The sequence below is a fragment of the Misgurnus anguillicaudatus genome, chromosome 12 (assembly GCF_027580225.2).
Source record: "Misgurnus anguillicaudatus chromosome 12, ASM2758022v2, whole genome shotgun sequence".
In the NCBI taxonomy this organism is placed as follows: domain Eukaryota; kingdom Metazoa; phylum Chordata; class Actinopteri; order Cypriniformes; family Cobitidae; genus Misgurnus; species Misgurnus anguillicaudatus.
In genome coordinates this window covers 20,626,078-20,650,234 of record NC_073348.2, presented here as the reverse complement: position 1 = coordinate 20,650,234, position 24,157 = coordinate 20,626,078, and the positions used below count along the sequence as shown (strand labels likewise).

The following is a 24,157-nucleotide window of genomic DNA, read 5'->3' as shown; positions in this document are numbered from 1 at the left end:
GTACTTTCAATGCAATACATTTGAATTATTTAATGCAATGCATTTACTACTTCTTCTATAAAGTATATATAAAGTATTTTAATGCTAAAGAAAAATTAATCTGTATAAATTATGCATTATTTTTAAACACCAGGGTCAGAAGTAACCAGTAATTGTCTGCCTTACAGAGAGATCAATAAATATTCAGATTGTACACCATCTTTTCATAGACGTAGGAGATCAAGCAGGATCGCTGGGCATCTCAAAACTTGAGGTCTGTTGTCGTTTAAAGGAATAGTACATAGAGAAGGATCAGAATACACACATCCAAAACAGTCTTGACCAGGTGCCAAATCAAAAAACAAATAAAAAATTGAAAAAAGATCTGCACACTGTTATGTTCCCTTTATTTCAAAAAGTTAAAAAACAGCAACGTTTCGGTCAAAAGACCTTCATCAGGAACAAAAGGGAACATATTAAACACTCGAGTTACATTATTATATATATTCACTAAACTCTTCAGTAAAACAATAACTGTTTTAATTTCTCAGGATTGGGAAAAATTACCTGACCGTTTCGGTTTTTGAGACCATGAGAACTGACAAGAAAGTTTAGCTTTACACTCTAAAAAACAAACGGTGCTATATAGCACCAAAACTGTTGATTTGAATCGCAACCATAGAAGAACCGTTTCCAGTGCCACACAGCACCGGTGAAGCACCTGTGCAGAACCATACAGGTGCCATATAGCACCACATTTGGTTCTACATAGCACTACATGGCTCCACACAGGTGCCCCACCGGCGCTACACGGCACCAAAAACGGCTCCTCCATGATTACGAGCAAAGAACCACTTTTGGTGCTATATAGCACCGTTTGTTTTTAGAGTGTACTTGTAATAGTCTGCCAGAACAAAGTTATTTATACAAATGTTTTGAAAACCATATTGGTTTTAAAAGAAAAAGTGACACTTCACAGATAGACTTGGATGGTGAGAAGATTAAAAACTGTCTAAAGAAAGTTGAGAGCATACTTCACAATCACGTTTCTCCTATTTTACGTACAACACCCACACAAAACAAAAATTAAGAGTCCAATGAAGCAGACACAAACATGTAACACCACAAAACTTCAGTTTAAGGGGCAGAATTTTATTCAGTTTACGGATATAAGGGACAGAACCATCATGGATCATTGAAAGGAAGGAATTTCAAGGAGTTTGCTGTGGATTTATACGCATCACAACAGGTAACTCAAGAGGGAAGGAGAGCAGGGGAACAAAAAAGTGGGAAAGGCAAGAACAGAAAGGAGTAACGAAGGGGAAAAACAGAAAAAAGGCACTTCTCTTTCAGTAACCAGTCTGATACACCAAATCTCTTGAATTAAAAAACAAAACATGAAATAAAAACAGATGATGAATTATAAAAAAGACTGCAGCCCAAAGCGACCCAGCAGAGAGAGCATGTAAACGAAGCCGGTTTCTCTGTACAACACCAGCCAGATTTGCTTCTGCCTGCGGGAACGTTGGGGATCGTCAACGTAAAACGTGCGTGAGTTCGCATGGTCAGTCTTATCTACCGCTCTTGTAAAAAAGTAACAATGGTCACAGCTACCAAGGCCGGCCCCTGTGGCAAGAGCCCGCAGCTTTCTGTAGGACACCGAGGGAAGCCACACGGGCGGCACGCAACTGAAAAAAGTATTAGTTTTCCTTAAAAACAATTCCTTTCATGTACAAAATAGAATAAAGGTGGTCGCCTTGAGGTTCCAGGCTTTTCTGTACCAACGCCAGGGCTCAAGAGGACCACCGAGCAAACACTAGGTTTCGTTTTTCAAGTATGGAGCAATTTAAGAGGTGGAGGCAGCCCCTATGTGACAGCGAGGGAGCAGGGCTTCTCTGTAGCTACGCCCGCTATCGCGGTGCACAGAGGGGGAGTGCTTTGCCCCCACCGTGGTCTAGTAGAATCTCACATTACAGCTATCAGAAGGTCTTATGTGGAATCACCATTGAAAATATAGTAGTTTGGGTGGAGGTTGTGAAATGGTAACGTCAAGAGTCCTGCAAAACCACGGTGGTTGTTAGCAGCTTCTGACTTCTCTGTAACACGTCAGAAAAACAAACATGGCGTGCAGGGTCTTGGACGCGGCCACCACGACAGTACACATTTTTGGGTAAAAGTCTCCTTAAAATTATTTCTCAATCCAATCCCTGCAGTATTTAAAGTAACCGAGTTCGTGTTAAACCCAACCGAAAACAAGGTTTGACATTCAGCCTACATTTCACGAGAGGTCTTGATCCCATTCATGACGGTTTCTACGTTATCAAAGCGGCCAACCTGGAAAATGGTAAGCGTTGGTTTGTTTAGTCGGTAAAACACGATGTTGCGGAGTTATAGTTAGTGCTTCAGCCAGCAATGCATAGCATCACGACAACCTTTGACCCTTATTTGTGCCATCACTTGATTCTTTCAAGCAAGTAAGGTAAGGTAGGAAGGACCGAAGAAAGGTGGGTGGAGAAAAGGGCATTCGCAATCAACTTTAAAAAGCAAACAAAACCTACGCAAGCCACCATTATCCACAGATCTTTCTAAATAATAATAAAAAACAACACAGCAAAAGAAACAGGGTTGAAGGTCAAGTTGTACAAGGAGAGCGTCATCAATGAAGGGAGAGGACATTTACCTTTGGGAATGGGTGTGAGGTTAGGATTGAGGGATTTTGGTACATCTCCCCCCTTCCGTGGGCTTAAGCAGGTTTCTCTGTAATGCACACCTGCTGCCCAGGAAAAGGAAGGGGGGGTTACAGATTTAGTATTTAAGCTTTTTGGGAACTTCCCAGGGGAAGGAATCGCGGCCAAAGTGGCCATAAGCTGCGGTGCGCTGATAGATTGGCTTCTTCAGGTCCAGATCTCTGGAATCATACAGGAGACAAAGTCAGACGATTGCATACATAAAAAGTGTGACGTTTTGTCATACACAATTAACTGCATTAATGTTAAAGACATTGTTTACCCAAAAATACAAATTCTGCCATTTGCCCACTCTCATGTTGTTACAAATCTGTATACATTTCTTTGTTCAGATGAACACAAAGTAACTAAACCTTTCAGAGGCCCCATTGACTTTCATAGTATTCTTTATTTTCCTACTATGGAAGTCAATGATCGGTTTGGTTACAAACATTCCTCAAAATATCTTCATTTGTGTTCATCAGAAAAAAGAAATTAATACAGGTTTGTAACAACATCAGGGTGAATAAATGAGGCACACTATCCCTTTAACTGTCAGAGATCAAATTGTGGAAACACATGAGGACCAACTGAGCCCTAGGCTCACTATCTCAAGGCAGCTATTGGCTGCCTCAGAGTACACTTTTTACCTGACGATCACACCAGGGCGAAGGTCAAAGTTCTTCTTTACGATGTCCAGCAACTCCTTCTCGGTCCTCTGGGAGGTGCCATAGTGGAAAATGGAAATGGACAGGGGATGGGCCACTCCAATGGCATAGGACACCTGTGAAGAATGGTTTTTAACTTTAATGACTTAAATCTTACCAGCAAGAAATAACTTCACAACTGTTAAATATCTCACCTGGACCAGCACGCGTTTGCACAGTCCAGCCTTGACCAGAGACTTTGCTACCCAGCGGGCGGCATACGCAGCGGAGCGGTCGACTTTGGTGTAATCCTTCCCAGAGAAAGCCCCGCCTCCATGGGCACCCCAACCTCCGTAAGTGTCCACAATGATCTTGCGGCCGGTCAAACCTGCATCTCCCTAAAAAAAAAAAGTATGATAAGAGTAAACACAGGTGAAGTAACATTAAATCGATTTATTATTTAACCACTCAATGAGATACAAACCTGTGGGCCTCCGATGACAAAGCGTCCACTGGGCTGAAGATGATAGATTGTGTCATCATCCAGATAGACGCTGGGCACAACAGCCTTCACCACCTTCTCCTTCAGAGCATCACGCATCTCATCCAGGCAGACCACATCATCGTGCTGAACAGACACCACGATTGTGTGCACACGTACTGGAAGCACGGCCCCACGGTCCTGTCTGTACTGGACGGTCACCTAGAGAAGACAATGGATGTTATTTACATCTAAACTTGGTACAAAGTACTGCATATTTTTATTGAGTTGGAGCGGTTTCTCACCTGGGTCTTAGAGTCAGGGCGCAGCCAAGGCAGGGTGCCATTACGGCGAAGCTCAGCCATTTTGGCGTTCAGCTTGTGTGCCAGAACAATGGTCAGCGGCATGCACTCTTCAGTCTCATCAGTAGCATAACCAAACATCAGCCCCTAAAAACATAACACAGTAAGAATCTCAAATTTCTTGCCTATGCAACAACAGAAACACAAATCTAGACATAACCCAGGTTTCGTACCTGGTCTCCGGCTCCAACATCTTCCTCACTGCGGTCAAGGTGAACCCCCTGAGCAATATCAGGTGACTGCTGCTCAAGAGCCACAAGCACATTGCAGGTCTTGTAGTCAAACCCTTAAATAAAGCAAAGACTGAATAAATACGTTGACACTTGCACAACAAAGCAATAAAAAACAAAATGACATGCATACCCAGTCATAATGCAGCATGCCGAAGCAAACTATTCAAAGGACCGAAGTCAATAATTTCACGGTTACAACAAAGATGGCTCTGGTGGTTATTTTAATTAAGACACTCGTGGAACATTTCAAAGCATTGGTGGTATAAAACACACAATTTTACAATTAATTGCTCAGATGGAAATGCTGCTAAACGCCACCTCCGAGGCTCTCGGCACATATTATACATTCATCAGATACTTTGGCTTCAAATCCACTTAATCTCGCCCGCAGGTCATTCAGAAATACTGGTTTGTTTGTAGAATCCGTTGAGAGTAGGGATGTTATTTTCACTTAATTTTCCCATCCAACAACGGCAGCTTGTTAACCCAACATTAACTGATGATAAGGTTTTAATATTATATTGCCATCGAGTAAAAATATAGTTGATGGTTGTCTGTGAAAACAATACAATGTTTTATTTTGATTTAAACGTGCAAACAGCAGCAACAGATCCACCAATAGTTTTCACCCAACATTACATTAACAAAGAGCACACGGTCAGTCCAGAGCATGGGTATCCTGGAGGACACCTGTCCTGCATATTTAAGCTCCACCCCTACTCAAACACACCCGTCCCTCAGTTTTAGGTAGACCTGAACAACTGGATTAGCAGGTTCAGGCGTGTTTACTTGGGGTTGGAGCTGAACTTTGCAGGACAGGTGCCCTCCAGGGAGAGGGTTGGAAAACCATCGTCCAGAGGATTGATATCCAAAGAGGGCAGATTGTCTCTTTTTATCCACCACAGTGGCCATTACTAAAGCAGGGATACAATTCAAACTGTTTTGCTTTTGTGTCTTCGTTCTTTGTGCAAAAAGGGAGATGTTTATGGTCAGGGTCCAAAGCAGAGGCAATCGGTGAAGGTCTGGCCACTAATGTGCAAAAAAATAGATTTGTCGATTAATCGTTTAAAACGTGGTCGATTTTTTCCCCCATATTTTTTTCTGCAAACATTGAACGTAAGATTAACATTAATTAAATTACTAGTCTTCTTCACTAGATGTCACCCTCTTTTTTGCCTTGCGCAATGTTACCAAGGAGCAAGAGGTGAGCCTGTCATTCTTTCATTTAGTCCTTAAAATTGAGGTTTTGGGTGCTTCACCGACGTTGATGCCACCTTCACATAAAAAGTAAGAGGTATGGAGGCATTTAAGATTTCGCTAGCAAGACGACGATAGTGTTGTGGCTTTTAATTTCTTTTTATTAATTACCCACTTGTAAACTTATGTTCACTGTTCTTTTTTATTAATATAGTATTTGTATTAAATCTATTTGTATCTAATTCATTGAGTTGAATTGAGAACTGAATATAAAAACCGACCCGAGATCCGGAATCGGAAATTGAATCGAGAATCGAATCGATTTGATAGCTTGAATCGAAATTTAATCGATCTGGAACATCTGAATCAATACCCAGCCCTAGTGGTCCTTATAATGGGTCAATTTCTTTCAACTCTTATGCGGCTTTCACATGTTTCACACATGTTTTCACACGATGTGCGCTGTGCAATGACACCCATTCATTTCAATGGCTTGCGCTCTTGCCAAGGTCAAAGTTTAAAATAGTTTAACTTTTGCGATGCGCTCTGTGACGATTACCCGCGCGGCCAATAGAAACAGGGCATTCAAACAAAATGGACAAAAAGCTTATACTCGGAATTCCCGGAGCTCCTACAGAGACATCTGAAGGAAAGCAGTGTCATGGAAACACATAGAAATTCAAGTTGGCATGTCAGGTGTGATACGGGCAACATCAGTCTCTGTAGTCCTCATCCATTATTTAACCCCAATATAAACACTGAAGTAATTTATTGAAAACCCCACCTACTTTGGTCTGGCCAGCAGAGCACAAATCGCTTGGCAGCGCTGAACCAAGCGGCGAGCGCAGCGCATTTCCTATGTGAAAGCCGCATCACCCCCTAAATGTGTTAGGATATCAATAAAAACACACTGTGCAAAATTTTGAATTGCTCCTACAATATCTAGGGGTTGCTAAAGCCTTTGAATATTTCCAAAATCACATATTTTTGCAAAAACTGTACCATTTAAAAGTGCACATGACACATAATACTTGCTTCTTGGAGGGTAACTTTGTTCCAGTAATTTCAGTCTCTTCTGATCCGAGTAACTATATAGCAGACTTGCTTTGTGTTGCTTCAGCCATTGTCTCATTGTATATTGTCCATTGTGCTTTATTCTCATTAAAGCTTTCTTGCTTTGAAAGACATATCACAACTAAAACAGGAGTTTTAATTGGCTGGAGCATGGTCAAATAAGTCCATTGCTGCCATAAATATGTATTATTAAACAATTATACATGCTAGCACAAAGCATCACATAACACGCGAATGTGTTAAACTTCAAAGGTCTTGAGCAACATCTAAATATTAATTAAAACTGAACAAATCTTGCCAAACTTTTTATTTATTCAAACATATTGGTGGGGTGAGAGCTTGAACTTTTAAAAGTTGAAAAATAAGGACCACACTCAAGCACGGACAAATATGCAGTACAAATAATTTCTCCAACAAATAATTACTTCACCAGATCATCAGGTCAGCACCGATTTGCGTCATTTACAGGACATTCACAAATTAAGGATTGAAAAGTGGCAAAATGTCTGCAGGCACCCAGCGTTTTAAATATTTTTAACTAGTAGTATCGGTCATAAATTCTGACCTTAATGTTCAATATGAGCATCTGATACTTTGCAAGGCTTTGCAAAAAACTCCAGGCTTTATAAGGTTTTTGCATCAGAGCTCTTTATTTATTACTACTTATATTTACCTTTGGAAGAGTCGTCGTACCCAATGTGCTTGATGGTATCTCTGACAACCTTCTGATAGTCAACTGAAGCATGGGAGGTGATCTCACCAGCCAATAAGATCATTCCAGTCTTGGCAACCGTCTCTGCAAGGAGAAATTGATACGGGTTCAGGAAGATGATAAAAACGAAGGGTGCAAGTCCACAGGAAAGCAGAATTTGACACTCACCACATGCTACTTTGGCATCAGGATCCTGTTTGAGGTGGGCGTCCAACACGGCGTCACTGATCTGGTCACAAATCTTATCTGGAATGAAAAAGCATATGATCAACTCTCTAAACTCTACATAAATCAATCATCACATGCATTTTAAGGTTATCCACAATAATAATAATAAATATGTATAGCTTAAATGCTTGTGCAATTTGATGCTATTGAAATTATGACCCTGACAACTTTACATGGAAACTTCTAAGTAAATTCCTGCTACAGTTTCACGTTGCAGTACTCATTACTGCTATACAACAGGTGAAACGCATGTGTCACTGCAGTTCAGTCTCTCAAGTGACAACAGGAATACCCATAGCTGTGATCACGCTGCAGTCACTACAGTATAAGGCTATATTTAGGGCCGAGGTAAGCCAATGGCTGTGGGACTGTAAACCTCTCCCCCCACACCATCAATACTGTACTTGGATTTACAGTGTGCTGAGCTCATTAAAAAGGTACACTGATGCCGAACGAAATATCAAACCACTACTAGTGTGGGGGCAACACACACACACACTTCAATAAACAAACGTTAAACTGCTTCCCAAGCAATCAGGCACATGGGGCAGTGTCTGAGCCAAAAGCAGTTGAGATTACGTAAATGTTTGGCAACTGCATTGAAATCACAAGGTTAAGTTGCATACAAACTTCTCATTGCAGTACTCAGACAGCAACAACATTAACGGTTATTCAGTTAAACTGTTAACGCAGGCAGCTTGCAAAGTTCATATTTGATAATCTAGCCTAAAAATTGATCATAAATAGACTATGTCCAGAAATCTTTATCTCAATCACCACACTACTGACAGTACTGCCGATAGTACGGTAATATGACTACTTTATTGTTTCCATGAGCTCTTATCTTGTTTAATAAAAACAGAGCTCCAAAGCATGACGTCATGTCCCGTTGCAGCGTGGTTTTGATGATACATTTTTATGATAATTTCTAGAATTAATCTTAAGGTTAGGCTGAGATTGCTTTCCTCTTCACAACGTTATTTGGAAAATTTACTTTAAATAATTTTTATTTCATCCAATTTTTTTAGAATTGTACCCCCCCTCGTCGTTTGTTCATCAGTTTCTTTCATTTAAACTTAATTGTTTAGAAACGGAGCAGCGCGTGAGCTCAAACTATACAGTTGCTATGCGCCCCCGTTACAGTGCGCATGCACAGTGGGTTTCGGTCTGACGCAATAAACGCGGGTAGTTGAGGGAGAAGAAAGTTCAGTCAAACCACGTGTAGGGGTGTCAAAGTTCAGTGCTAAATTCACAAACAATAATACTTTTAAGGAATCGTTTTTATTTGGGTAACATCTATCGTCACTGAAAATGGTTCAAAAATGAATGTGTCCCGTGAAACTGATGAAATCGAGCAAGTAGGCAGAACACCACGCAGTGGGTCCGCATTGCACTGAACACAAGCGGCGCCGCAAATCCCGCCGACAATATGGCAACCATGCGAGCGCACACCCACCAAATAGACTCGCTTACAATTAACAACCAATTGTGGGTACATTTAATCTATTTTCACATCTATATACACTTAAACACTCAAAATAAAGAAATGCCGAGTACGCCCTTTATATGGTTTACGGCCTAATTTAGCTAGATTAGCGTTGGGCCTTATATCCTGCGACACAACGCGCTGCGCCGCTCAGCAAGCGTACATATCACACTAGTCTTATATTGCCACAAAGAAATCGCACTTAACCTGTACGCAACAGTTTTATTATTTAACGTTACATCCGTTAAGTTACATCGTAAATGTTTTAACGTGCCGATAATTAAATGTTATTATTAGCACGTGCTAGCCGTACAGCCTCGTGTGCGCAATGCACTGTTTTCACCTCCTGCTCGACCTTATGAGCATAAAACCGTGCTTGAAATGTAAATATCTAACAATGTTGTGATACATACCGGGGTGTCCTTCACCGACGGACTCCGACGTGAACAAAAAGCAGTCTTCATCGATGAGGGAGTTGTGGAAACCGTTCATTTGACCGTTCATGTTTAATTTATTATTGCGCCCGTCTAAATGTGTCGCTCTGCCTGCTATTGCGTTTTCAGAGTCTGTTTGCTGTCCAAACGCCGGTTTTAAAGGGATGTTTCTGTCGATGATCAGTCGTGGACGCACAATGTAGACTTGACCTCAAATGTTCACGCGAGCCGGTGAGGAAGTTTATATCCCTCCCACTTCGTTCCAAATCGGAACGTCACTCGGGCGCGCCCCCGTCCATCTTTCCCCCGGCCAATCAGATGCAACTTGAGGCCCCGCAACAGCCTGCAGACAAAAGAGTACCACCGCATCATGATTCTAGGAAATAACCTTCACAAAACCATATGTTTTGACATGTTTTTCATGTTAGGACATTGAATAAGCATATACAAACATTTATTTGAAAATAAAACTGAGATTTAAAGGAAAAATACGTAGTTTAATTAATATATGACCTAAATAGGCTATTTTATTCATTAGCAATCATTTCTGTTTGGAGTCTGAAACCTAATTTTCTGATTTATGCACAAATATTAGCAAAATATTAATAGTTTATTTGGTGTCATTTTGGTTACTCCAAATAAAATTGTTACTTGAACAAATGCCTCTTATATTTTTGTATGTTAATATTTCTGTACCTAAAATAATCTGCTATATCAGAGAATCCTATTTAATAAGATTATGCATTGCATATAAGCTATGTAAAATGTGACAGTTAGGTGCACTTTGTCCTTTGCCAATGTGTAACCTATAACAGGAATGTACGTCATCCTTGAAAGTTGCCCTTTGTACTGATAAAGCAACGCATTTATTGTTGCATCACAATGTTTTTAAAACAAGTAAATTAATGTTTGTGGACAGAGCTGCTTGGTTTATCTCGCTACTTTATACTTTTCTATGTGGTTAAGCTATTTGTGTGGGCAAATCATTAAAAAGGCCTCAATGAGATGTGACATTTTCACATATACGAAATACTGTCAAGAAGTTTGTGTAAGAATTAAGCTTAGCCATTGCGTTAAAGCATGTAAAATATCATTAGCCTGCTGTGAAAACAATGCAAGTCTATGAGATGTTTCACTTTTGGTGTTTTAGGTCACCAAGTTGTAGGCCACCAATGCATGAATCATAAACATGCGACACTATCATTGTGTGCATGACCGTTAAACATGACAATAATCCGTCACAAGCTTTATGTCTTTTTGTACACCGCATGTGCCTCTGTTATCCCATCTAATCTGCAATTTCTTAAAGTGCCAGGAGGTGCAATAGACGGAGGCTTTAGAGTTTAACTCGGGCGGTCAGCGAGTCCACTCTCCTTATCTAAACTCATGACTGGGAAGTTCATATTTGATAATCTTGCCTAAAAATTATAAATGGACCAGCAGATGATCTAAACATCACAAGCCCACCTTTTCAGCTCAATAAAATACACCCCAAAGCTGCACTTTTGACGGTATTGCAGATAGTATATAGATAGTTTGGTAACATCATGACTTTATTGTATTTCCCTGAGCCCTTATCTTGTTTAATAAAAAACAGAGCTCCAAAGCAGGACGTCATGTCCCGTTTTTCTGTACAAATTTCCAGTATTTTCTTGTATTCTAATAAAGACACTGGGAAATAATCATATATGGTCATTATACCATTACTAGAATGACAAATTTAATGGTGTCACGATGACCTAAGACTTTTGGACACTACTGTATGTCATAACTTTTCGGTTCTTTTATCTAAAAATTCTTAATAACAATGAATTTTGTGACAATTTTTAAAAATGTGATTAAAGAAAACTAAAAATAGAACCATTTGTGACCCTGCCTCACTGAAAAAAATATTCATTTATTTTACTTAATTTTTTAAGGTAAGTGGCCGCAATCAATTTATTTAAGTTAAGTTTTTTGTTTTGTTTTTCAAATTTTTTTGTTTAAACGTAGCTTAAATAAATTGATGGTGACCACTTACCTTAAAAAAATTGAGTAAATTGAATGAATCATTTTTTCAGTGCTGTAAAAACCCACCTAAAGTCATTTTTTATGATTAACTGTTTTCTATATAAAATCTACATAATAAAAAAAAACGTAATGTTTGTTAGCCCATGCAGAAAGGTTTACATTTGGTTTCTTTTTGAGCTTTTGTATAAGCCAACAACATCCTTTCTGTTTCGTTTTGCATTGGAAGTTGGCCAGTCATGATGAATAAAGGTCTTTGCTTGTATTTACATGTGTGAACTAGGGTTTTTTTAGGGACACGAAGGGTGATTCCCCAAACATTGGCTTCTGTTCTATAAGCTGTTATGTATTTTATCTAATTACACAACCGATGTCAAGACATGCCTGGTATGCAAACAATACTTCATAAAGTTTGGCCGTAGTTCATGGGAACGTCTCATTTCCTTCAATCAAACCCTCATGTTACATAATTCAATAAAATAGTATAACCAGATAACCGCTTGCAGTGGCACAATCACAAAAGGTTATATACTAACTGGAATGCCATACTATAGCCTCACTCTAAAAATGTCTGGGTTATTTTTGACTCATAATGAGTAAATATTGGACAGAACATGTGCTGGGTTAAAAATTACCCCGTGCTGGGTTAAAAATGACCCAATGTTGGGTTGTTGTTATGCAACCATGATGTAATAACCCAGCAGTTGGGTTAAAATAAACCAGCATTGGGTCAATTTTTAACCCAGCACGTGTTCTGTCTGTCCAATATTTACCCATTGATTAATAATAACCCAGCCATTTTTAGAGTGCTCTAAATTACAAATATCATAGCATAAAGTGTATATTACTTTTCTTTATTTATCACAGATGTGTGATTAAATCAGGTTGTTTTACTATCAGGTTATTTTGTAATTATCATTATTCTCGCGATTAGATTCTCATTAGTATAAGACAAATTTTATACCAAAATGACAATACAGCATTTAGAGATAAATTTTTTTGAATAATGATAATGTAAAGTATGCCTATTGTTGTGAAAAGAAATTATTTTATAATCCTAAAATAAGCTACTTTTAATGTGTAATTTAAATTTATTGACTGATTTTAAGCTACAACATGACTCATATTCATATTCTTAACAGGTTTTTGGAGAGTCACACGATGTTCCACAAAGTAAAATCTTATGATACAATATTTTTGTAGCTTTGTTAACAAAGACCTCATTGAATTCACAGTGAAGTAGATTTTGGTCTTGCAGTAGAAGGCTTTGCTTTCGCTTTATCTCATGTGCCATGAAATTCTGGCATTAAATAAAATGAAAACTTTGGTTTGTTTGGAGTTTTGGCTTTAAACGGAAGCATCCATTGCCATTTCATTGTACTGAGTTTGCAGCTTTTCTCACTCTACTAGCAAGGTGCTGTATTTTGATGCACTGGCAAGGTCCTCTGACTCCCTCATTCTCGGTAGATAAAAGATGCCTTTATTTTTTTTGAATTCGAAACAATTAAAAATGGCCTTCATGGCTCCAAGGTTACATTTTAAACAATTTGTTCACCCTTGATCATGTTAAATCTCAGCAGATGGATGCATTCCCCGTTGACTTTAACCATCTGTATGACTATTTTCCCAGCTGAACACTTATGTTGTCATATTTAGGGCGGTTTACATTTCGCATCTAAAAGCCAGTAGGCCAATACACACTGATCCAAGACCAACCAACTTCAACAACGCAAACTGCCAACTGCACTGTAAAAAATACTTTACTGCCTTAAAATTTTTTGTTAAATCAACTCAGATTTACAAGTCATGTCAACAGAGATGAGTTGTCACAACTTATAAAATAGAGTTGAGAAAAGTTAACTTAATTTTATAAGTTATAACAACTCACCTGTAGTTATCTCTAGTCAAGATAAATAATAGTAAGTTGAAATGACTTGTAAATCCGAGTTGATTCAACAAAAATTTTTAAGGCAGCAAAGTATTTTTTACAGTGAGGGATTTCACACTGACCCAACAAACTCGAACAAACACACTGAAAAAAATGCTGCATTAAATTTACTCAATTTTTTAAGGTAAGTGGACGCAAACAATTTATGTTTAAATGTAGCTTAAATAAATTAATGACCACTTACCTTAAAAATTGAGTAAATTGAATAAATACATTTTTTCAGTGCAGCAACAAATTTAGTGTGAATTGGCCTTAAAACCGTGACTGTGCACTTTCCTCTGTCTTTCTAACACGCTTTATTACGCCGTATACCCGAATGCACTGAAAAAAATGATGCATTAAATTTACTCAATTTTTTTAAGGTAAGTGGTCACAAAAAATGTTTAAGCTACATTTAAACAAAAGTTTTTTGGTTTGTTTTTCACATTTTTTGTTTGTTTGTTTAAATGTAGCTTAAATAAATTAATTGCGACCACTTACCTTAAAAAATTGAGTAAATTGAAAAAAATATTTTTTTCAATGCAGCAACAATTAAGTGTGAATTGGCCTTAAAACCGTGACTGTGCATTTTCCTAACACGCTTTATTACGCCATAAATCAAAATGATTCATTAAATGTACACATTTTTTTTAAGGTAAGTGGTTGCAATCAATTTATTTAAGCTACATTTAAACAAAAGTTTTTTGTAAAGTTTTTTTTGTTTGAATGTACCTTAAATAAATTGTTTGCAACCACTTACCTTTAAAAAATTCTGTAAAGTGAATGAATTTTTTTAGTGTGTGTAACGGCTTCTTAATGAAATAAGGCAGGGCTGGATTGAGATCTGATTGGATTGTTTGAAGTTGGGTCATCTTGCTAATTGCTAATCGCTGCGATCTTCTCCCGAACCCGCCCACCTACCATACCATATGAGCGAAAGTAAAGAGAGGTGGTTTTTTGAAGGGGAGGAGATTTGCGTTTTTGATTAAAAATTATGAGGGCACATACATTATTAAAAAAAAATAATTTGTAAAAACATACCACAATATTCCAAAACAAATTACACGTTTTTAAATGTAATTTTCATGGCAACTTTAAAGTATTTTCTACATTTAAAATAACATGCGCGCAAAAGACACAAAATGTGAACTGCCCCTTAGTAGCACATCATTTTCTTTAAGTATGTTATACTAAAAATATCTATTTTCCCTTAATGTCTTGGACCTGATTTTCTTTGGGTTAACCCTTGTCTGCATTTTTGTATATGCCTACAATGTGCACTGTACTAGTACAAAATATGTTTAGTACAAAAAAAATCACAATAAATTAAAATAACAAAACATAAACATTAGTAGAATACATGTTCATACTTTATATTAATGTTTTTGTTTTGTCAATTTAATTTATTTATTGTGATTTATCCAAAACAATGGATTTTATCACTACGAAAATCCAATGCAGGACCTTTGAGATGATTGAGCTGTGTGTTTATTTGGAGTGGTGCAATATTATGCAATGTAAAGTGAAGTAAACTCACACCTGCTGAGGTGGCGGACAAACAACTCTTCTGTACACGTGTTACAGCCAGGTGATACAGTTGCGTAAAGGAGATGTTTTCTATATTCATTTTAATTTCGCAATTCGTCTCTCATGAACGTGTCAGAACCTTACAATATACAGGTATTACACAACTCTTATGGTACATTCACGTAGCTTCTTAACGTCTGTAATGATTCGGTAGCTTTACATAACTTGTTTGTTGCCTCTAGGTGTGGAACGTTCTATTATCATTTTCCTGTAACCTTCAAAGAGCTCAAAATAACAACATTACAAGTGTAAAATCTAAACATGTCATTGAAATGTATGCTTTATTTTACGTTCACGCACACCAACTTCATTCAGTTCAAACAAATCAATCATCACGAAATGCCATAAATGACCACAGCTCGTCTGATTGGATGATTTTAGTCAGCCGCCTCTGTCAAAGGTTTGCTGTTTCAGGAAAGGCTTGACCGGAAAATGCTTCGAATGCATGGGTGGTTAATGAATAATCTATGCTAAAACCTTGGATGGTGGTCTTACAGCACGTGCACACGCCACTTACGTGTGCCCTTAAAACAGTTACTAAGACAACGTCTGATGAATGCATCTGATTGGCTGAAAATTGCTCATTTCATCCAATTTTGTCAATGCATAGTGCAAATTTTGTGTAGTGAATTTTAAATGAATGTAAAATAGATGTTAATTTCAAATACATAATGTTGGCTTTCAATAAATTGTATTGCTGAATTCAAAGCCATTGTACATTGTTGTTAAACACACAACTATTATTGAGCAGAAGCTGGAATGAAATCTGACAAGCGCTAAACATGATGATCCATAATGATTCAGCATAATTTTTTTAAGAGCAGCTTGCTTGTTTTAACAGACACAAAGAAATATTGTATAAAGAAGTTAAAGGTGTGGTCACAAACATGGCTTATATTATCGTATGAAATAGTGCAGAATCATGTTTTAAAGCCAAATTTCAAATTATTCCATGATTTACTCACCCTCAAGCAATTCAAACTTGTCCAAAAGAGGACATTTCACAAGACTTTTTAAGATTTTAAATAAATCTTTGGAGAAAGGCTAGCTGGCCCTACTGAAAAATCCAGCTAAAACCAGCATAAGCTGGTAGCTGGCTTTAGCTGGTTTAAGGTGGTTTAAGCTGGTCCTCCCAGCCTGACAAAGCTGGTCATGCTGGTGGGCCAGCTGGTATTCCAGCATGACCAGCTAAGTCCAGCTAGACCAGCTTAAAATGCGACCAAAACACACCTAGACCAGCTTGCTACACCAGCAAAACCAGCTTCCTACACCAGCAAAACCAGCTAAAACCAAGCTGGGGACCAGCTAAAACCAGCTCACCAGCTTATGCTGGTCTTAGCTGGATTTTTCAGTAGGGGGGTGCTTCAAGGGGGTCGCACACCGGGCCCTGCGTGGCGTCAGTGTAGGACAACTCGCAGGTATCGCACACCGCACGTGCACGTTAAATAGCGTGAGCTTAGTCAGAGTCTATTTCAAGATCCAGAATATGCGTTAGCAGCCTACGTTAATCGTTAACGATTTGGGACAAATATGATGTTATTTAATGTTAAACTATGTGAGTGGCGCGGCAGGGATTTCAGCAGCGTCCAGAGTCAGTGTGTCACCTCCATGCTGCTTTTTTGTTTTGATGACGCATGTAGCCGTGAAACACTGGTGGCTGGTGTTGTCAGATTGGGTGTTTTTTCCCGCTACACCTTAAGGCCTGTTTACAGTGTGTTTTAGTCGGGTTTTCGCCTGGAAGACTCTCATAGATATGTACACTAGATGTCGCCTTGGCTACGGCAGTTCATTGGACCGAATGCGTCAAATGGAGCCGCCATCTTGAAACAGGGGAACTCCGCATCAGCGTCATTGTAGGCAATGGTGTAACGGAAATAAAATCACCATAAATCATCGTGAATGCGATTTTATTGGTTTTCTTTTGGTTAGCATTAAGTCCAGAAAAAAAAATAAAGTTTTGATATTCTGAAAATCAACTTTTTCTAACTATAATACATAGTGCTAGTAGGCCTAACATCTATACGCAGCACAAAAGTCTGGCATCGTCCATGAATTCGAAGTACAGGCGGAGATAGCAGCTTTACCTAGCTACTTCCTATAACAAGACCCCTGTTCTAAGATGGCGGCGGTTTTGAGGCATGCTTAGAACCCCAAGACGACATCTAGTGTATATATCTATGGAAGACTCTATAGAAATCTGGCACCCTTTTAAACGACGTTAAACTGAGAGAGCGTGCCGTTCACAAACACCAGAATGAACAAGTTCACAGTAACGTTCATCAGGCAGTAATACAGTACGTTCAGTTCACATTCGCCCAAAATATGAACGAGTTCATGAACTTTCGTTCAATTAACTCGTTGAGGCACAACATAGCGTGCGTTTTGTACCGGAATTCTGGTCATTAAGCCATCAAAACACCAAAAATACAGCATTTTTACACAGAATTTTACATGTCGCTTCTAATTTTAACAATACATGTTTTCTGAGGTCCTGTTGAAATTTGTAAAATGATGTATTTTCTGTGTTTTGGTGGCTGAATGACCAGCATCCTGATAAAAACAATAGGTTTAAAGCACACGCTCTGAACATTTATCGTTGATCCCTCACAGTCTCGGTTTGGAATCAACATGGTGGCGGACTGAATAAGACGTATGGCAACCAATGCTCGTATATTGCGTGAGTCGAAGATGGCATCGTTACCGGAAGCTAGTTAGTTTATTAAATTTAAAATTTGGATATTTTTCCTACAAAATTGCATCACCTATATTAAAGGCGGAGTGCACAGTGGAGTCGGGCCGACTACCAAAACACACTTGTAGCCAATCAGCAGTAAGGGGCGTGTCTACTAACCGACATCCTTGCCGGGGTTGCGTATGTGTGGGGCGGGTCTATCAAAAGAAGGTCCAGATTCTATTGGGGTAGGGGCGTGTTAGTTTAGGTGATTTCAAATATCAACATTGGCTTTCAAAAAATTTGCACTCCGCCTTTAACCTCTTAAAGCTGTGTGTATTTTCTCTATGAATAATGATGCACGTTTTTGGGCTACAAAGTCAGAAGTTGTTCCCTGATTCCTGTTTTCTACTGTTAAAAGCTTGGAAGAGCAAAAACATTAACTAAAATAACTCCAAATATGTTCGTCTGAAAGATGATGGACATGTATATCTCGTATTGCTTCAGGATGAGTAAATCATGAGGTAATTTTGATATATGGCTGGAGTATCACAATGTATCAAAATCCTAATCTAGTCTAAATTTTTAATCACTAATATCCACTTATGTCTCAGACTTTTGGACCGGACGTTTTATCGGCCAGTGGCCACGATTGCTGGTTGATAGTAAAGGCTAAGATAAATGCTGACATCATTGTTTGCTTTGATTCTAACAGCACAGTTTTACCTTAAGTCAGGTTGTCCTGCACTATAAAAGGCTTTTTAGATCAAAAGAATGCTTTATGTGTAGTTATACTGCCACAAATTTACAATCTATCATTAATAAAGCATTATCAGCCAAATAAATCTCTATGGGCGACGCAAACACTGAAAAACAAGGAAACTTGTGTAAAGCATGACAACGCATGACAAACTCCTGCTGAGCCTTTGACAATTGAAAAGATTCCCTAACAGGACCTTTGCACACAGAAATGGACGTTCTTCAATGCAATTCCTTTGAAACAGACGTGCATTACAGCAAGCTAAATAAAGTCTATAAATAAATAGTAGGCGAATGACAGCCATGTCATAGTGCCGTATCCCCAGCTTTGCCTATCTGTGCAGACATGTGTTCTCCTAAAATGGCTGCTACCAGGGCTTCCGGGGCGCTGATGCCGCACCCGGGAGACAAGGGGGTCCGTGGACTAAGGGGGCTTAGTGAGGGTGATGTCAGTGTGTCTGAAAAAACCAAGCGCTCTTTTTTGGCATTGCCGGAAGAGGTTTGCACGTGGCCGTCGCGGGGTCGCGGGCAGAGGCTGAGGGACTGGAGGGAGGGAAGAGGCGAGGCGGAGAGCGCCGGTACGGCGGGGCTGCGGCTGCGATGATGCTTATGGTGGTGACGTTTGCCGCCTTGATTTCCAGGACTGGGACTACGAGAGACGGGGGCCAACAGGACCAGCGTGCTGTCATCCTCAGAGCTGACATCAGAGCTGTCCGAGCGCGAGCGATATGCTGGTGCAGGGGGCGTGGACATGGGCAGGTGCACCTGTTGACAATAACAGACAGGCTTGAAAGCTGGCAGGTCACAGTTCTCATATTGTAAATTAAAGTTCTAATAGGAAACGCCACTAAGACTAATAAATGTTTTTGCACATCTATCTCTGATTAATGACTACTAGTGTTATACATGCATTAGTGAATACTTTAAATAATGTGGTTTCACCTTGTCTGGTATGCATGCAATGCAATTCAATCTTGTTGTTTATTATCTGAGCCTGTCTGCCTTCAAATACAAATAAATCAGTGTTGACAATGGCAATGCTAGGGTGCGCTGACTGAGTCATTATGCCCTTGGAAGTAACTCGGTCTGAGATACAATGCTGCTCATGCAAACAAAACACATATTTGCATTTCGTTGTGAGTGCAGTAGGGACCTGAAATGGTTCAGTCACTCCTGCGAAGCTGTTCATGTTGTTACTGTAGTATCCCAAAATATATTTTCCCGGGTCTCTGGGCAAATCCTCTTCAGAAAATGTCACCTGAAGGCCACATAAAAGACGTTTAGACTAAAAAAGCGAAAGGACACCATGATGCTAAACAAACCGGTTGTTGGCTAGACAAAGCAAAGCCGGATTGTTTGAGCAGCCTTGAGCTGTTTGAAGATTGTATAGGCGTTACGTAAGATCTATAATACTGTACATGGATAAGGTCGCATAAAATAATTCTTCTTAACATATTGCTAATACTGTTCACTGATTTTCAAATCTCAAAGATTTAAATCCGTGATAATCTGGGTGGTTTATGATGGGATTGATTGAAGCACGCCAGTTAGTAGACAGAAGGTCATGGACAAGTTGGCCCGTGAATGCCGGATCTCTAAGAAACATCTCAAGTCATTTCGTGGTATTGTCATGAAATATTTTATTTATTTATTCATGTTCATGGACGCAATTTTCCAATTCGTGTCATTTTAGGTATTGGTTTATAATTTTTTTTTCTTTTTTTACCATTGTCGCTTGGATTTAGAATGACTTTCTGTTCAATTTTTAGATATCCTAACCCAAACCCAACTCTAACCCCAAGCGACAATAGTTTAAAAAACTTTTTTTTTAGAAACGTATACATAAAATGACATCCTATCATTAAAGGAAAACACCACCCTTTTTCAATATTTTACTATGTTCTTACCTCAACTTAGACGAATTAATACATACCTATCTTTTATCAATGCGTGCACTTCATCTTTGCACAGCACATCGTTTGGATCCCAAGGAACGAATGGTGCCAGGCCAAATGTCAACACATTCACGACACGCTGTACAAAAACCGTGCACGCAACGAAAAAAGACAGGTATGCATTAATTTGCCTAAGTTGAGGTACGAACATGGTAAAATATAGAAAATCTGTGGTGTTTTCCTTTAAACCTAAACTACAATGGTTTAAAAATTGGAATAATTTTTTTAGAAACTTATACATAAAATGATATCCTATCCTTAAAGCAAAACACCACCCTTTTTCAATATTTTACTATGTTCTTACTTCAACTTAATGAATGAATGAATTAATGATTTATTTCAGTCAGACTGACAGTCAACACAGTTGAGCTAACAAGCAACCACATATGAAGAGTTTCGTTGCAAAACGAGATAACCATCGTTTTTTTAATTGTTCAGAAATCTCGTTTTTTTGTTGTGCATTCCAATTAATTTCAATGCAACTGCAGTTGGTTTGTTTTGATTTAAACATTCATAACTTAAAAAATACAGCTAAGTAGCACCATAAAACAAAATAATAACACGATAACATAATAATAAACATGTTTTGACAAAAATGTTAAAAAATGGATTTATCTCGTTTTGCAACAAAACTCTTCATATATGCTTCAGTCTGAAACAGGTGTAGGCTGAAGCCCTTGCTTATAATGCCTACCCTTTTTAAACATCATATTTTAACAACATAAAAATAAAATAATAAAATAAAAATGTATTACCCTATGTTGTCAATCAAATACTGATAAATTATAAACATTAATTTTGCCTATGCATACAGTTTCATAATTCAATATTCAACAATGCAACTTGTTCATTTATCACTCTTTAACTGGTTTCATATAGTTTCAGTGCATTATTTTTGAATAGTTTCTTTAATTTACTAAGTGTCCCACATTTTTTTAATTCCTCATCACAGCTGTTCCATAGATTTACACCTTTTACCGACAGACAATGGTATTTTGCGTTGGTCCTCACTTGTTTCTTTTTAAATACACAATCTCTTCTTAAGTCATGTTGACATTCTCTTACTGTAAATAACCCTTGGATACTTTCTGGCAATTGCTGTTTTTTTGCTTTATACATGATTTGTAATGCTTTTAATTCTAAGTTTTAGAGCCTTTAATTCAATAAATAGGGAGTTTGTTGGCTCCCTATAGTTGGTTTTCTTCACGATTCGTATTGCTCTCTTTTGCAGTTGAAATATTGGATTGATATTTGTTTTATTTGTATTTCCCCATACTTCCACACAATAATTAATGTATGGAAGCACTAGGGAACAATACAATGTATATAATGATTTTTCATTTAAGAAATCTTTAACTTAATATAATATTGCAATAGACTTTGAAATCTTATTCTTAATATAAGATATATGGGGCTTCCAATTTAGGTTATTGTCTATAATCACTCCAAGAAATTTAATTGTTGACACTCTTTCTATTTCAACTTCATTAATCATTAATTTACTTATTGTGTTTGATAAACGATTACCAAACACAATACATTTTGTTTTGCTTGTATTTAATATTAATTTATTCAAATCAAACCAGTCTTTTAGCAATCCCATTTCTTTTTCCATTGTATCCAAAAGTTTTTCAGATTATCACCAGAACAAAATACATTTGTATCATCAGCAAATAATATCAGTTTTAATACTTTGGAAACCTCACATATATCATTAATATATAACATAAAAAGCAATGGGCCCAGCACAGAGCCTTGGGGAACCCCACATGTCACCTGCAACATTTGTGACTTGCAATGGTCAATTTGTACATATTGATACCTTTTCTTTAAGTAATTACTTATCCAAGAGTGAGCTACTCCTCTAACTCCATATTTTTTGGTTTCTCTAGTAAGATGTCATGATCGACAGTGTCGAATGCTTTTTTAAGATCTAAAAAAACCCCAACTGTGTATTGTTTATTTTCTATTGCATTGGATATTTTCTCCACCAATTCTATTAATGCATGTGAGGATGTTCTGTTACTTCTAAACCCATATTGTTGATTGCTTATTATGTTGTATTTTATAACAAAACCATTTAATCTTATGTAAAATAATTTTTCCAATATTTTTGAAAACTGTGAAAGCAAAGAAACAGGCCTATAATTTGAAAAACTATGTCTATATCCAGTTTTATATATGGGTATAACCTTAGCTATTTTCATTTTTTTAGGAAATAAACCTTTTTGTAGGGACAAGTTACATAAATGTACCAGTGGTTTGTCAATACACTCAATAATATGTTTAACTACAGACATATCCATATCGTTCCAGTCAGTTGACTTCTTATTTTTAAATGATTTAATAATTTCAATTATTTCTTTCTCATTTGTTCCTCTTATAAACATTGATTGCTTATTCACCTTACCTGTCTCTCTTAATGTTTTACTTCTACTTCCAATGTCTTCAATCTCCCCAGCCAGACTCGGACCAACATTTGACAAAAAACTCATTAAATTCATTAGCAATTTGTTCCTTATCACTTATGTTTACATTATTCTTTGTCATAAAACAGACTGGGCATCCTGTCCTTCCAACGTTGTTCTTACTATTTCATTTAAGATTTTCCATGTTTTTGTTATGTTATTTCTATTATTATCCAATGATTTGCTATAGTACTCTCTCTTACTGTTTCTAATAATATTAATCAATTTATTCTTATACCTTATATGCTTGCTCTGCTTCTTTAGGTTCTTTTTTTAATACAAAGCTTACAGTATTGTTCAAAATAATAGCAGTACAATGTGACTAACCAGAATAATCAAGGTTTTTAGTATATTTTTTATTGCTACGTGGAAAACAAGTTACCAGTAGGTTCAGTAGATTCTCAGAAAACAAACAAGACCCAGCATTCATGATATGCACGCTTTTAAGGCTGTGCAATTGGGCAATTAGTTGAGAGGGGTGTGTTTTTCTGGGATTTAGCAATCCTGTGAATCACTAAACTAATATTTAGTTGTATGACCACAGTTTTTTAAAACTGCTTGACATCTGTGTGGCATGGAGTCAACCAACTTGTGGCACCTCTCAGCTGTTATTCCACTCCATGATTCTTTAACAACATTCCACAATTCATTCACATTTCTTGGTTTTGCTTCAGAAACAGCATTTTTGATATCACCCCACAAGTTCTCAATTGGATTAAGGTGTGGAGATTGGGCTGGCCACTCCATAACATTAATTTTGTTGGTTTGGAACCAAGACTTTGCCCGTTTACTAGTGTGTTTTGGGTCATTGTCTTGTTGAAACAACCATTTCAAGGGCATGTCCTCTTCAGCATAGGGCAAGATGACCTCTTCAAGTATTTTAACATATGCAAACTGATCCATGATCCCTGGTATGCGATAAATAGGCCCAACACCATAGTAGGAGAAACATGCCCATATCATGATGCTTGCACCTCCATGCTTCACTGTCTTCACTGTGTACTGTGGCTTGAATTCAGAGTTTGGGGGTCGTCTCACAAACTGCCTGTGGCCCTTGGACCCAAAAAGAACAATTTTACTCTCATCAGCCCACAAAATGTTCCTCCATTTCTCTTTAGGCCAGTTGATGTGTTCTTTGGCAAATGCACATGCCTTTTTTTAACAGAGGGACTTTGCGGGGGATTCTTGAAAATAGATTAGCTTCACACAGACGTCTTCTAACTG

General features: G+C 37.9%; 2 protein-coding genes across 4 annotated transcripts in view; both read right to left on the bottom strand.

Annotated features, from left to right (window-relative positions):
• Positions 1–1,110: 1,110 nt before the first annotated feature.
• On the bottom strand, positions 1,111–9,804 carry mat2aa (methionine adenosyltransferase 2Aa). Its single transcript, XM_055208862.2, has 9 exons — positions 9,539–9,804; positions 7,580–7,657; positions 7,373–7,495; positions 4,369–4,481; positions 4,139–4,282; positions 3,837–4,055; positions 3,568–3,750; positions 3,356–3,489; positions 1,111–2,887 (listed from the first exon to the last, which is right to left on the bottom strand). The coding sequence occupies exons 1-9, from the start codon at positions 9,627–9,629 to the stop codon at positions 2,785–2,787; spliced, it is 1,188 nt and encodes a 395-aa protein (XP_055064837.2). The 5' UTR covers positions 9,630–9,804; the 3' UTR covers positions 1,111–2,784.
• A 5,527-nt stretch (positions 9,805–15,331) lies between these two features.
• The window catches only part of inpp5ja (inositol polyphosphate-5-phosphatase Ja), a 28,986-nt gene continuing 20,160 nt past the window's right edge, over positions 15,332–24,157 (bottom strand). For all 3 annotated transcript variants that reach the window (XM_055208863.2, XM_073874092.1, XM_073874093.1), the window contains 2 exons: positions 19,664–19,768; positions 15,332–19,275 (listed from right to left, as the gene is read on the bottom strand). In XM_055208863.2, coding sequence (XP_055064838.2) covers positions 18,817–19,275; positions 19,664–19,768 — 564 coding nt within the window. In that variant the 3' untranslated portion in view covers positions 15,332–18,816. The remainder of the gene's footprint in view (positions 19,276–19,663; positions 19,769–24,157) is intronic.

Bases quoted from the DNA above. Each gene is read 5' to 3' on its own strand.
- mat2aa (XM_055208862.2), bottom strand. From the start codon at position 9,629: ATGAACGGTCAAATGAACGGTTTCCACAACTCCCTCATCGATGAAGAC. The intron at 4,283-4,368 runs GTACGAAACCTG...TTATGTTTTTAG, and splicing joins ATGTTGGAGCCGGAGACCAG to GGGCTGATGTTTGGTTATGC. The intron at 3,751-3,836 runs GTTTGTATCTCA...TTTTTTTTTTAG, and splicing joins TTGTCATCGGAGGCCCACAG to GGAGATGCAGGTTTGACCGG.